Source organism: Geotrypetes seraphini, chromosome 2, assembly GCF_902459505.1.
Source record: "Geotrypetes seraphini chromosome 2, aGeoSer1.1, whole genome shotgun sequence".
Lineage (NCBI taxonomy): Eukaryota > Metazoa > Chordata > Amphibia > Gymnophiona > Dermophiidae > Geotrypetes > Geotrypetes seraphini.
The window spans coordinates 365,779,868-365,791,926 of NC_047085.1; the positions used below are offsets into that span (position 1 = coordinate 365,779,868).

Here is a 12,059-nt window from a genome sequence, read left to right on the forward strand (position 1 = left end):
GTCTCCTCCAACGCTGATCTTTGGGCTGCCAGTTGGACATAGTGTTTGACTGAGCCCCCACCCCACAGACCGACAGATGTGTAAAAACAGATGGGTGAAAGTGATAACATAGCCAGCACCCTATGAGACACAGCCTCCTATGGATGCCTAACAGTCTAAATTCAAATCCTTGCAAAGCAGTAGGTGAGCAATGCTAACTGGGGAGGGCCCCGAGCGCCAAAAACACTTCTTCAGGATGGCTAACAGGTACCACAAGGTATTGACCTGTCAGCTGCAGACCTCAGTCTGCTTCTTTCCACACAGGCAGAGCTGAACCCTGAAATTGGGAAGCTCTGAGCACCAAAAACTGAAGAAAAAAATGACTAAAATAAAGAAAAAGGAAAAAAAAAAAAAAGGAAGAGCAGAACAGAAACACTCCTTCAGGCTTGCGTGCATAAGGGAAAAACTGTAAGTGGCGGTAGAGCTCTCTGTGAAGGAGTGTTATAGAAAAAATCCAGAGTGGATTTCTTCTGCAGAGGCTTGTGGCCATGGGGAGATTATCCGCTTGCCCAGAATGACACACCTATTGCACTAAAAATACATTTAACGCTCAAGGCTGAAAGCACACAAGTACCATTACAGTACCATAGAGCAGGTGGTTGATCTATCTGCCACAACAGGTAAATAGTGTGGGACCCACTCAAACCAAACACAAGAAGGAAAACATATCTCAGCTATGTCCCTGCATATCCCTCCCCCAGCAACACGTTCCATCTCTACAAAGCTGACCCCCAATGGATTTTTCCTAGCACAATTAGGAATGGCACCAACCCTGATGCATCAATGCTGACCCCCAAGTCCTGGGGGTGGGATTTTAGTTGAGAAGAGGGCAAGATTTTGGAGGAGGGGGCCTTAAACAACCTGGGCCAATCAAGTTCAAGTTAAATTTATTTGATATAAATAAAATATAAAAACAAAGTGGGGTAGGGAACACAAATTAGACTAAGCATAAATTCACAAACAGCTAAAACAAAAAGGAAAACATGAGGAAAAGAGAGGAATCGGTAGGATACAATAAAAAACAAAATGATAGGGAAAAAGTAAGGGATGAAAGATATGGTGGGGAAAGAAAATATGTTTTTGATTCTGCTTTAAGCCCCTCCCTGGTGCATCTGGGGAGGGGCCTAAAGCTCTGATTGGCCTAGACGCCTAAGGCTCCTCCCTTAGGAGGGGCCTTAAACAACCTGGGCCAACCAGAGCCTTAGGGGTGGAAATGGGCATTTCTCCTGCTGTCAGAGGGGGGTGTCAAGTGGTGGTGGTGGGGGGGGGTTGCTTGATGGCGGCGGCAGGAGGGAGTGGGCAACTCTCCTGCTGCCAGAGGGTGTGCAGTATTTGGTGGCCGGAGAGAGTGAGCATCTCTTCAACTGTCCAGAGGGGATGGAGGAGATTGTTGGGGGTTGTATTGTTCAGTGGCAGGAGAAAATGGACATCTCTCCCGACGATGGGGAGGAGTCGCTTGACTTTGGCGGCTCAATTTGGGGTTTTTGTTTTGCGTTTATTTTGCGCATGTGCCCACTGCCATCACCAGCGATAGGCACATGCAAATTTAGCAAACCTTCGCTACTCTCCGCCAACCTCATTTGCATGAGCGTTGTTTGGAGAATCTTTTTTTAAAATCACTACAATAACAGCTGCGACAGCGGACCAACGGTTTTCAATGTGAATTTTTGAGAATCTGGCCCTATGTTCATTCTCTCTTGCTGCACCATACGCCTTGGAACAGACTGCCAGTATTCAAATCCAGACTAAAAACCCACCTTTTTGAGGTTGCTTTTAACTCCTAATCCCCACTTGTTTGTATAGCACCCATGCCTGAGAAACTCCCTAACTCCCTACTTGTCCTATTTGTCTGTCTGATTGGATTGTAAGTTCTAATGAAAAGGGACTGTCTCTTGAATGTTTTAATGTACAGCACTACATACATCTAGAAGCGCTAAAGAAATGATTAGTAGTATTGTAGTAGTAGTTCAACCCTTTTGCTAAGGATCAGCAGCTCAACTATGGATGTAAAATAGGTGTTTTTGTTTCTACACCAAAATTACGTCTGTTTATGTTAAAATGCATAGTGTACCCATCTGAAATGACCCTGGTGCCTCAAGAGTGTGGAAATACACATTGCTTTCTGAAAAACATAGATGTTGTAGCAGTGTTTTTACAAATTTTCCTTCAAGTTGCTGGCCACATGATAAACGATAAAAAGATCATGAAAACAATGAAGAAAGACACTGGTTACACCAGTGTTCCCCCTAATGTGAGCGCATGAGCGATCGCTCACTATTTTCAGTGGCGTAGCTCATATGCTTTCCCTTGTTGCTCACTCGAGGGAGGTGAGAGGAAACGGCAGCAGCGGCAGCGGCCTGTATTTTCCAAAGTTGAAAGATGCAGCGGCGGCTCCTCTCAAGATCCCCGACTGCATCGGACTTCGTGAGAGGAGCCGCTGCCACGTCTTCAGTGGCTACCAAGGGGGAGGGGGCGGTCCGCTCCGGCTGTGCACATCCCCTAAGGCTGCAGTTGGAGAGGAAGTTCGGGCCAGCCAATCGCTGCCTTGCTGGGCGGAACTTCCTCTCCGACGGCAGAATTGACGTCGGGGGAAGCAGACAGAATTTGGGGCAGCCACGGCGGTGGCTTTGGGGCCTGTTTCCCCCCGATGGTTGCGGCGGTGGTTTTGGGGCCTGCTTCCCCCGATGGGGGCAGCACTGGCTTTGTGGAGGGTAGGGAGCAAGAAAGGGGGCAGGCAGGGAGACAGAAGGGAAACAGAAAAAAAGAAAGGGGGCATCAAGAGGAAAAAAAAGAAAGAAAGGGCAAGGAGAGAGGAAGAAAAAGTTGGGGGAGGGAATGAGGTCTGGAGGAGAGGAAGCATACAGGCTGAAAGAAGGGAAGAAAGATTGGATGCACAGTCAGAAGATGAAAGTGCAACCAGAGACTCATGAAATCACCAGACAAGATAGGAAAAATGATTTTATTTTAAATTTAGTGATCAAAATGTGGCTGAATTTATATATGCTGTCTATATTTTGCACTATGGCCCCCTTTTACTAAACCGCAATAGTGTTTTTTAGCGCAGGGAGCCTATGAGCGTCGAGAGCAGCGCTGGGCATTTAGCGCAGTTCCCTGCGCTAAAGACTGCTATTGTGGTTTAATAAAAAGGAAGGGGGGTATATTTGTCTATTTTTGTATAGTTGTTACTGAGATGACAATGCATAGAGTCATCTGCTTTGACCTCTTTGAAAAAAACCCAGAATAGGGTTTATCCCAGGACAAGCAGGCAGCATATTCTCACATGTGGGTGACGTCATCCACGGAGCCCCACATGTGAGAATATCTGCCTGCTGTCCCTGGATAACACCTGTTACGGTAAGTAACTGTGCTTTCTCAGCGTATAGTGTGCTTTGTGTTTTTTAATTTTATTGTTGGTAGATCATTTTGACTTGGTCATTTTAAAGTAGCTCGCAAGCCCAAAAAGTTTGGGCACACCTGAGCTAGAGAGTTGAAGCTGTGTATTTCTATTTTATCCCCCCTTTTACAAAACTGTGGAGCGTTTTTTAGCGCCAGCCTTGGTGGTAGCAGCTCTGATGCTCAGAATTCTATGAGTGTCAGCGCTGTTACCTCCGTAGCTAAAATTCACACTACAGTTTTGTAAAAGGGGGAGGGGTTAGTTTGTGATGACATATTCCATACTAGGCGAAGGTGTTTTCTGTGTTCTGTGTGTTCGAAAGACATGGTTTTCTATTAGGATTGACGGTGTAGGATTGATCTGTGCTGGTCTGGCTTGTTTAGTTTTACAATGGGTGTATTGATGTACTGCTCACTGCAATATGTAAGATGCTGCCTTTTCCTAGGTACTCATGTGTGACGTGGCTTGTTACTAAAAATCATGTTTTTCGTACAGATGGGGGGGGGGGTGCCAAAAAATGATGGGCCCCGGGTGTTACATATGCTAGGTATGCCACTGTATGTAAAGATACCAGAAAGCTGGCGAAGCAAAAACTTTAAGTAAATTGTTATTCTTCTAAGTTTTGAGTATTTAACCCTCCCACAATCTCACGGGCACTCGTTTCAAGTTTATTGAGATTTTGATTTAAACGCAATATCAAATATTTTCAATGCGAATAACAAAAATAAATTTGGGGAAATAAATAAAACCATTTGAACAATAAACATACAAACATATCCATAGATGATTAAAAATACATAAGGAGTACAAGGATAAACTACATTTGTTTAAAAATGCGTCCTCCGCGCCTGCTTATAAATTTGTGGAATATGTAATTTGTCGCTCATGCATATTTTTTTTTGCACACACCTCATCAATCCTTAGAGGGAACATTAGTTACAACAAGGTGGGATTAGGTATTTATCCACTTACATTGCATCACTTTGACTTCTTTTCCCAATGGCATCCATAGCCCTTTAGTAGGTGCATGAGCCAAGAAGTCTCTGGCATGTTCATTTCCTGGTATATCTGGTATACAATCTTCAGGTTTTGTCTCATTTTCCTACATGTAAAAACAAGAATATTAGAAATAGAAGATGACAATATAAAATAAAAGAAGACCTTCCCTTTCTAGTCTGCCCTTGTATTCCTGTCCACACTGCTACAAAGCTGCCAAGTTACCTAGGAGGCTTTTTTTTTCGTCCAGTCCTAGTTTGAGTTCATATCACAAAGCAGTGATCCCTGATTCTATCCACTGAATTCAGTGTTGCAGGTTCCAAACTGCATGATGCTAAGTTGTCAGAAATCCAGGATTGGTCAAAATCTCTCTCCTAGAACTGGGCAAGGAAGTTCTGCTGCTAGAGATACATCTTGGTTGCCATTGATGCAATATGACAGCTCCTAAAATCTCTCTCTTGCCTGAGTATTACTCGCCTTAAATTACAGTACTGGCAAGGCAGATACTAAATCCAAAATTCATCCCTTCTCCAAGAAAAGTTTTGTTTTCTTCCTTTCCTCTACCATCTTGGGTAGATGAACATGGAAGATCTATTTGTGTACTCCACACCCTCCTCTCCTACCATCACCACACAAAATCTAGCCACAAATTTATTACAGAACACTGTGCACCAAGAGAACAGCCTTGTAACAGTAAGATGTAACTGGCACTCTGGAGCCCAGGTTAATGTAATGTGATATTTGAACCTAATGGGGAGCTGGCAGAATGCAGTCACTAATATTATATATCAGACAGGGTAAATAAATTGCACTGTTTCATGTTATCCAATGATTCCCACCATAATATTCTAACAAAAACTTATAAAATTTGTAATAATAATAATAATGGTCCCTTGTTCTAGAACCTCCTTCTGATTACTAGGGGGTGCTGAAAAGTTCTCAGCCCAACCAAGAAGGAAATGATGTGAAGCCATTAAACTTACAAGTTATTCCACATATTCAATCCTAAGTTCGACACACTTGGCATATCGTATATACTCAAATATAAACCGGGATTTTTGGGCCAAAAAAATTGACCCGGTCCTGGTTTATATTCAGGTCATCCCCAGTGACCACCCGAAACCCTCCCGGACTTCCTGCAGGCCTGCCTTAGTCCGGACAGGAGGGATCCCTCCCATCTCCTGCCCCGGCCGATACTAATAATTACCCTCCTTCCCTCCCTTGCATACCTCTTCCCTGGTGGTCCAGCGTGTATGCGCTGAAATCCTCCTTTGTAAACATAATAGTCAGCTGTGCAGCTGGGCCGGCAAGTTCTCGCGGGATTCACGGTTCTCGCAGGAGCAGTGCAGGGCCGGCTGGGAGCATGAAAACTCGCTCCTGCGTGCCGGCCCAGGTGGGTCACTGACTACTACATTTACAAAGGAGGATTTCAGCTCATACACGCTGGACCACCAGGGAAGAGGTACGTGAGGGAGGGAAGGAGGGAGGATGGTAATTATTAGTGTCGGCCGGGGCAGGAGACGGGAGGGATCCCTCCTGTCCCAGCCTACCACTAGGTGGTTTGAGTTAAGGGGAATGGTTACCATAATCTGCTGGCTGGGTTAAAGGGCAGAGGGGAGTATGGGAAAATCAAGCCATTGTGACATCACTGATGATGTTGGCTCTTTTTAGGGGGAAGAGGGTACAGGGAAGGAAGGTGGGACAGTGTTCAAAGCTTGGCAGGGAGAGGGGCTTGGTTCACAGCCTGGTAGGGAATGGGACTGAGTACAGGGCAGGGAGGAAAGGGGGCTGGGTGCAGAATTTGGCAGGGAGGAAAGGGGGCTGACAGGGCAGGACACTTGAATATTAAGCCATCCGACTTATATTCGAGTCAACCATTTTTCCTCCTTTTGGGGGGGGGAAAAATTGGGGTCTCGACTTATATTCAGATTAATTTGTATTCGAGTATATACTGTATCATGTCTGAAGTTTCTGTAACCCTTCCCAAAAATATTCTGATATCTGGTCACTGAAATGATGTTCCACTGCTGCAATCACCTCCAAATCACTCAAAAATTGTCACTCTTTCAAATGCTTTTTAAGGTTTGGAAACAGAAAATAGACAGATGAAGCAAGGTCTGAGGAGTAGGATGGATGGTCTATGCATTCAAACCCCAACTGCATCAAAACATCCATCATTTTGCAAGTCTTGGAAGCAAGTGCATTGTCTTGTAAAAAGAGAACTCCTTTCCACAGCCTTTTTTTCTTTCAATGCCTCCTTTAATCAGTGCAGCAAGTTACAGTAGTATTCTGTATTAATTGTTTGGTCCCCTATTTGGTCATTACAACATCTTCCTGATCCCACTGTGGCCATGACCTTTCCTGCTGACTTTTGGGTCTTGAATTTCCTTGGCCTTGGAGAACCTGAGTGCTGCCATTGCATGGATTGTTTTGTCTCAGGATCATAATGGTATAATCATGTTTCATCCACAGTAACTACTGGTAGCTATTCCCAAAAGTTGGCACCGGTTTGCTGAAAAAGCTGCAAAATCATCTTGGAAGTGTCCACTCAACAATGTTTCTTGTCAGCATTCAAAGATTTGGGCATCCACTTGGCCGACAGCTTCTGCATACTCAGTTGCTCATGGATTATACACCCAATACATCCCCTGGATATCTGTAGTGTCTCAGTAATTGTTTTAGCCGATATTTATCGATCTGCCAAAATCAGATCATGGGCATGGTCAACAATTTCAGAAGCCTTCCAGACCTTGCTGAATCTTCAGTCTTGAAATCTCCATGCTGAAAGTTTGCACACCACTTCATCACTATGAAGTATGATGGGTATTTGTCACTCAAATGTTTGCATCATAAATTCACAGATTTCCTTTGGAGTTTTCTTCTGTAGGAATAGGAATTTATGACAGTTCCACACTTTTCATCGACATGGTTCAATCAGTAATCTGAAAAAAACGTCAAAACATAGCAATATGATTCTGCAAATTGGCACTTTGCAAAATAAAATAGCACTTTTTTTAGCTAATAGCAAAATATTGCTCAGAATTTAGGAAGATGGTTGGGCTCAGAACTTTTCAGCATCTCCTAAGTTTATGCTTTGTATAGCATTTTTGCCAGGGTCCAGCAAGAATTCTCCCGATAGTCACCATTATCTTCATTGTGAAATACCGACTATACATACTAATGTTTGCTCTCAATTTTGGATGATTTTTGTGAAGTGGTAATGACTACAGTACCTCCAATCCTGCAGTAAACAGCACGCACGTACTTCCTGAGGCATAACAGCTCTGCCTTCACAGTATTTTACAAACTAAATTACTGTAAATTTAAATATTGCTAACCTTTATCAGACCGGGAGGAGGTTTTTCATAGCTGGAAAACAAATGAGACACAAGCCACACAATCACTGTACAACAAAGGGGACTGAGTGATTAGTACAAAGATAAAATTTAATAAATAGCTGAAACAAAAAAAAACGACATGCGCCAAGCTTTGGTCCGTACCCGCACCCCATGTCCTTCCTGACTTCAGTAGCAGGGGCAAGCAGGGCCTTACTTCAAAAAAGATTAAAAAGGTTAACAAGTAATATGTCGGCGACACTGCTGGAAAAACGTCCACCCATTTGTGAGAAGCTTCTTTGTTTGTTTTTTTAACTTAAACTTCATCACTGCATGCTCCCATCCCGTCAAAATTAAAGCCGTGCAGCTAGTTTTCTCTCTAGGCGCGCGGCCTCCTCTACCGACATGCGCGCGCTTCTTTCCATGCCATCTCTTACAAGGACTCGATGTGCTTGAGCTGCTGAATTTGCAGCACGTCTTCCTTCTTTCTTTTCCGCTTCACTTCCTTGCTACCGGACCCGCAAGCCGCTGCTCCCTCCTCCTCCTCCTCCTTTTCGTTTCGGTCGCGGTGGTGACGAGGCATAACCAGTTCGCGCTCGCCCTGGAACCCGCCGCTATTGCCGGAAGAGACAATGCGCAGCGGAAGAATACATAGCGCGTGTGCGCTTTCTAAACTGGGGAGGGGGGGGAGAGAGGGGGGCGCGCTCTGCTGCCTGCCTTCCCGCGTAAATAGAGCGTCCCCCTCCACTCCGGCCAGTTACTACGCTATTGATTGGTCGTGGCGAGCTCAGGTTCCACGATCATTATAGCCCATTCACCTTCCTGTCTCGTGAACTATATAGTTGCTTCTCAGGTCTGTTTTTTGGCCCTGCAAATATCCTTGCAGACAGAGCAGGATTAATTCTTGGTGGGCCCTAGGCATACAGGTACATTGGGCCCCCTAGCCCTGTCTCTCCTGCTCCCGCCCACACCTCCATTTATTTATTTACAGTCCTTGCTTATTTCCTTTCACGTGATTTCCTTTTTTCTTCTTCTTTATTTTAGAACTTGAGATTCTCTGGGAACTCGTGCTGCGGGCAGAGCATAAATAACACTATATTAGGCCCACAGCAAACATATTTGTAGACCCTCTAACAAGGACCCCCCTCCCTCACCATTTCACTTATCAATAAGTAGCAGGGAAAGATGCAGAATCTAGCTGTAGGTATAATAGCAGCAATACCGTATATACTCGAATATGTCATTTTTTGGTCCAATAATGGGGGTGTTGTCATATATTCGGTTTAGCACACACCTACCCCCTTCCCAGACTTGCAGGCCTCAACCATGCCTGCCATATGACCTGGTGGGCTGGGACATTTTTAATTTAGGGATCCTTTTACTAACGTGCACTTACAATTAGCAAATGCTAAATGCTAAGAAGCCCATTTTATACTGCTACTTACCTACATACCCATTCAATGGAGGATCAGATTTAGTCTTGATACTGATCTTTCAAGGCACTAAATAACAATGCTCCTATCATTGTTGCAAGCTCTTGAGAATCTATCATCCTTCCCAAACTACTACTTGATGTTCTTTCTTTTCACCATATCAGACTAAATTACTATATTTTTTGCGCTATAAGATGCACTTTTTCCCCCCAAAAAGTGGGTGGAAATAAGGGTGCATCTTATGGAGCAAATACCCAACCAACCCCCCCCCTCCCATTACCTTATTTTAGTTGGTCCGGTGGTCCTGCCCTTCCCTTCAGCTTTCCCGAACTAGCTGCAACAGCGTCAGAGCGGTGCAAAAGGCAGGCGCATACTTTTTGCATGCCTGCCTTGTCCTGCGCTGCTACATGAATGGCTGCTGCAGCTAGTTCAGGAGAGCTGGAGGGAAGTGCTGGACCAACTAAAATAAGGTACGGGGGGGCCCTGCTTGCCGTGGGGGTGGAGTGCCTGCTTGCCTTGGGGTGGGGAGCCCTGCCTGCCTATCTGTCACTAGGTCTGCCTGCCCTGTGCCGGCCTACCACTAGACCACCAGAGGGGGGGACGACAGGGTGCAGAGCCTGGCAGGGAGGGGGACAGGGTGCAGAGCCTGGCAAGGAGTGTGGGGTTGGGTGCAGAGCCTGGCAGGGAGAATTTGCTTCAGAATGTTTTTTTCTCGTTTTCCTCCTCTAAATCTAGGGTGCGGCTTATGTTCAGGTGCGTCTGATGGAGCAAAAAATACGGTAATATCGTTCTTCCATTTTTTATATTGGGGCGAAGCAATGGAATTCTTTACCTCTAATTTGCAAAGTATCACTTTGTTTTCTCAATTTCATTAACATTTGAAAGCACATTATTTTTACTCAAGCTTTTGCTGCTGCTTAGAGATACATTTAGATGCCGATGCTTTGCTGGGCGATGATTGTATTTGTATGATCTGACTAGTGCTGGGTAGTAACTAGTTACGGTAATGCTAGTTACTTTACTTAGTTACATTTTAGGTAACTACCAATGTAACTAGTTACCTTTTGATCAGATTGATTAAGGCCCTCTTTTACTAAGGTGCACTAACCGATTAGCGCGCGCTAAACGCTAGCGCGTGCATGTTAATCTATGGATGCATTAGCATTTAGCGCGCACTAATTCAATTAGCTTGCACTAATTAGTAAGAGAGGATGTAAATTAAGAAACTAGTTACTTTGGGCTAGATTCACAAAGCAAACCGATCAGTTTGCAACCCCCTTTGCGCCCCGATTTCCCTCCGGCCCGAATCACATACCTCTCTGCCGACCATCCTCCGGCATGCAAAGTAGGCAGGGATGCGATTCACTAACCAAAACCCTGCAACACCGACTGGGCTGGCCGATCACAAACAAGTGACTGCTGAGGACCAGTCACTCAAGCCCTTTCCGACTGCCCTGCCTTCTGCTGCTCTGCTCTCTCCCCTGTCAGCCCCAATCTCCTGCTGCCCCAAACGCCTCTTGCAGCCCCGACTCTCCCGCTGCCCCGATCTCCTGCCTGCCCGCCCCGAACTGCCCTGCCTTCTGATGCTCTGCTCTCTCCTCTGTCAGCCCCAATCTCCTGCTGCCCCAAACGCCTCCTGCAGCCCCGACTCTCCCGCTGCCCCGATCTCCTGCCTGCCCGCCCCGAACTGCCCTGCCTTCTGATGCTCTGCTCTCTCCCCTGTCAGCCCCAATCTCCTGCTGCCCCGAATGCCTCCTGCAGCCCCGACTCTCCCGCCTGCCCGCCCCGAACTGCCCTGCCTTCTGATGCTCTGCTCTCTCCCCTGTCAGCCCCAATCTCCTGCTGCCCCTACTCTCCCGCTGCCCTGGATCGCCTGCCTGCCCCGACTTTTCCATCCTTCCCCGCAGTGCAAGCCATGCCCGGAGGTTTGCGCATGCGCTGGGATTGCTATGGAGCGATCCGGGCAGGCAGATGGGGGCATTCCTCCGATCGCCCCCATCTGCATATTGTAGTTTGGGGAAATCAATCGGACCTGCCTGGATCAGGCCCGGATTGGTCCCTATCGGGCAGGTTTGTGAATCTAGCCCTTTATTTTAGTAACTACTAACTAAATTTACAAGTTACTTTTGTGATACTGTTTAGATATCATGCACATCAATTCGGTTTTCTTGCCTCACCACAGTGCATTACAGTAACTACCCATGTACCGGCTATACATGGTGACAGCTAGCCAACTGGACTCTACTGAACTGAAAGAATTGCTTCATAAAGGGCTGGACTGTTTTTGCATACTTAAAGGAGATAATGTGCAAACTCATTTGCATGTACTAAATAATAATAAAAAGGGTGTGTGAAGTGCCTAAGAGGCCCTAAACACTGGGAGAGAGAACCCCTGAAGGGGAGAGGGAATTCCCCCCCCCCTTTCAAAAGGAAGTCTCCAAGAAGGACTAGTGTGGACATAAGATATTCTCACCCTGAGATAAAAAGGAGGCAGTGACAAAGACCTGTGGACTAGAAAAGCACTTTGTTAGAGTCCTAGGAAACTGGGATTCTCCAGGTAATTCATGAGGGGGATGAATGCTGGCTATGGCTCAGTAGTCCCACAATGGAGAAAAATGATAATTATGATGCAAGCTCATTTGACTGTTCATTCTTCACATTGCTCCTGGAACAAGTGCAGTAAAAGTCTACAGGCAGCTGAAATAGTGTACAAAACATCAGAAACCACACTTACTGTACCAAATGTCACTAGATGGAATTCAATCTTTCTATTATGCTGTTGGCAAAGTATATTCGTCTGTAATTGTGCTCAATGACATCTGTGAGAAGCTTTCCTTAACAGCTATGCACTCAAATGAAACT

The 12,059-nt window shown here is 45.6% G+C and overlaps 1 protein-coding gene across 1 annotated transcript in view; it reads right to left on the reverse strand.

The window, feature by feature from the left end:
• Positions 1-8,705, reverse strand: part of RP9 (RP9 pre-mRNA splicing factor) — a 30,439-nt gene extending 21,734 nt beyond the window's left edge. The window contains exons 1-3 of the mRNA XM_033930588.1: positions 8,202-8,705; positions 7,768-7,798; positions 4,406-4,535 (exon numbers count right to left, since the gene is read on the reverse strand). Of these exons, the coding sequence (XP_033786479.1) occupies positions 4,406-4,535; positions 7,768-7,798; positions 8,202-8,347 (307 nt within the window). The 5' untranslated portion in view covers positions 8,348-8,705. The remainder of the gene's footprint in view (positions 1-4,405; positions 4,536-7,767; positions 7,799-8,201) is intronic.
• Between the last annotated feature and the right edge of the window lie 3,354 nt (positions 8,706-12,059).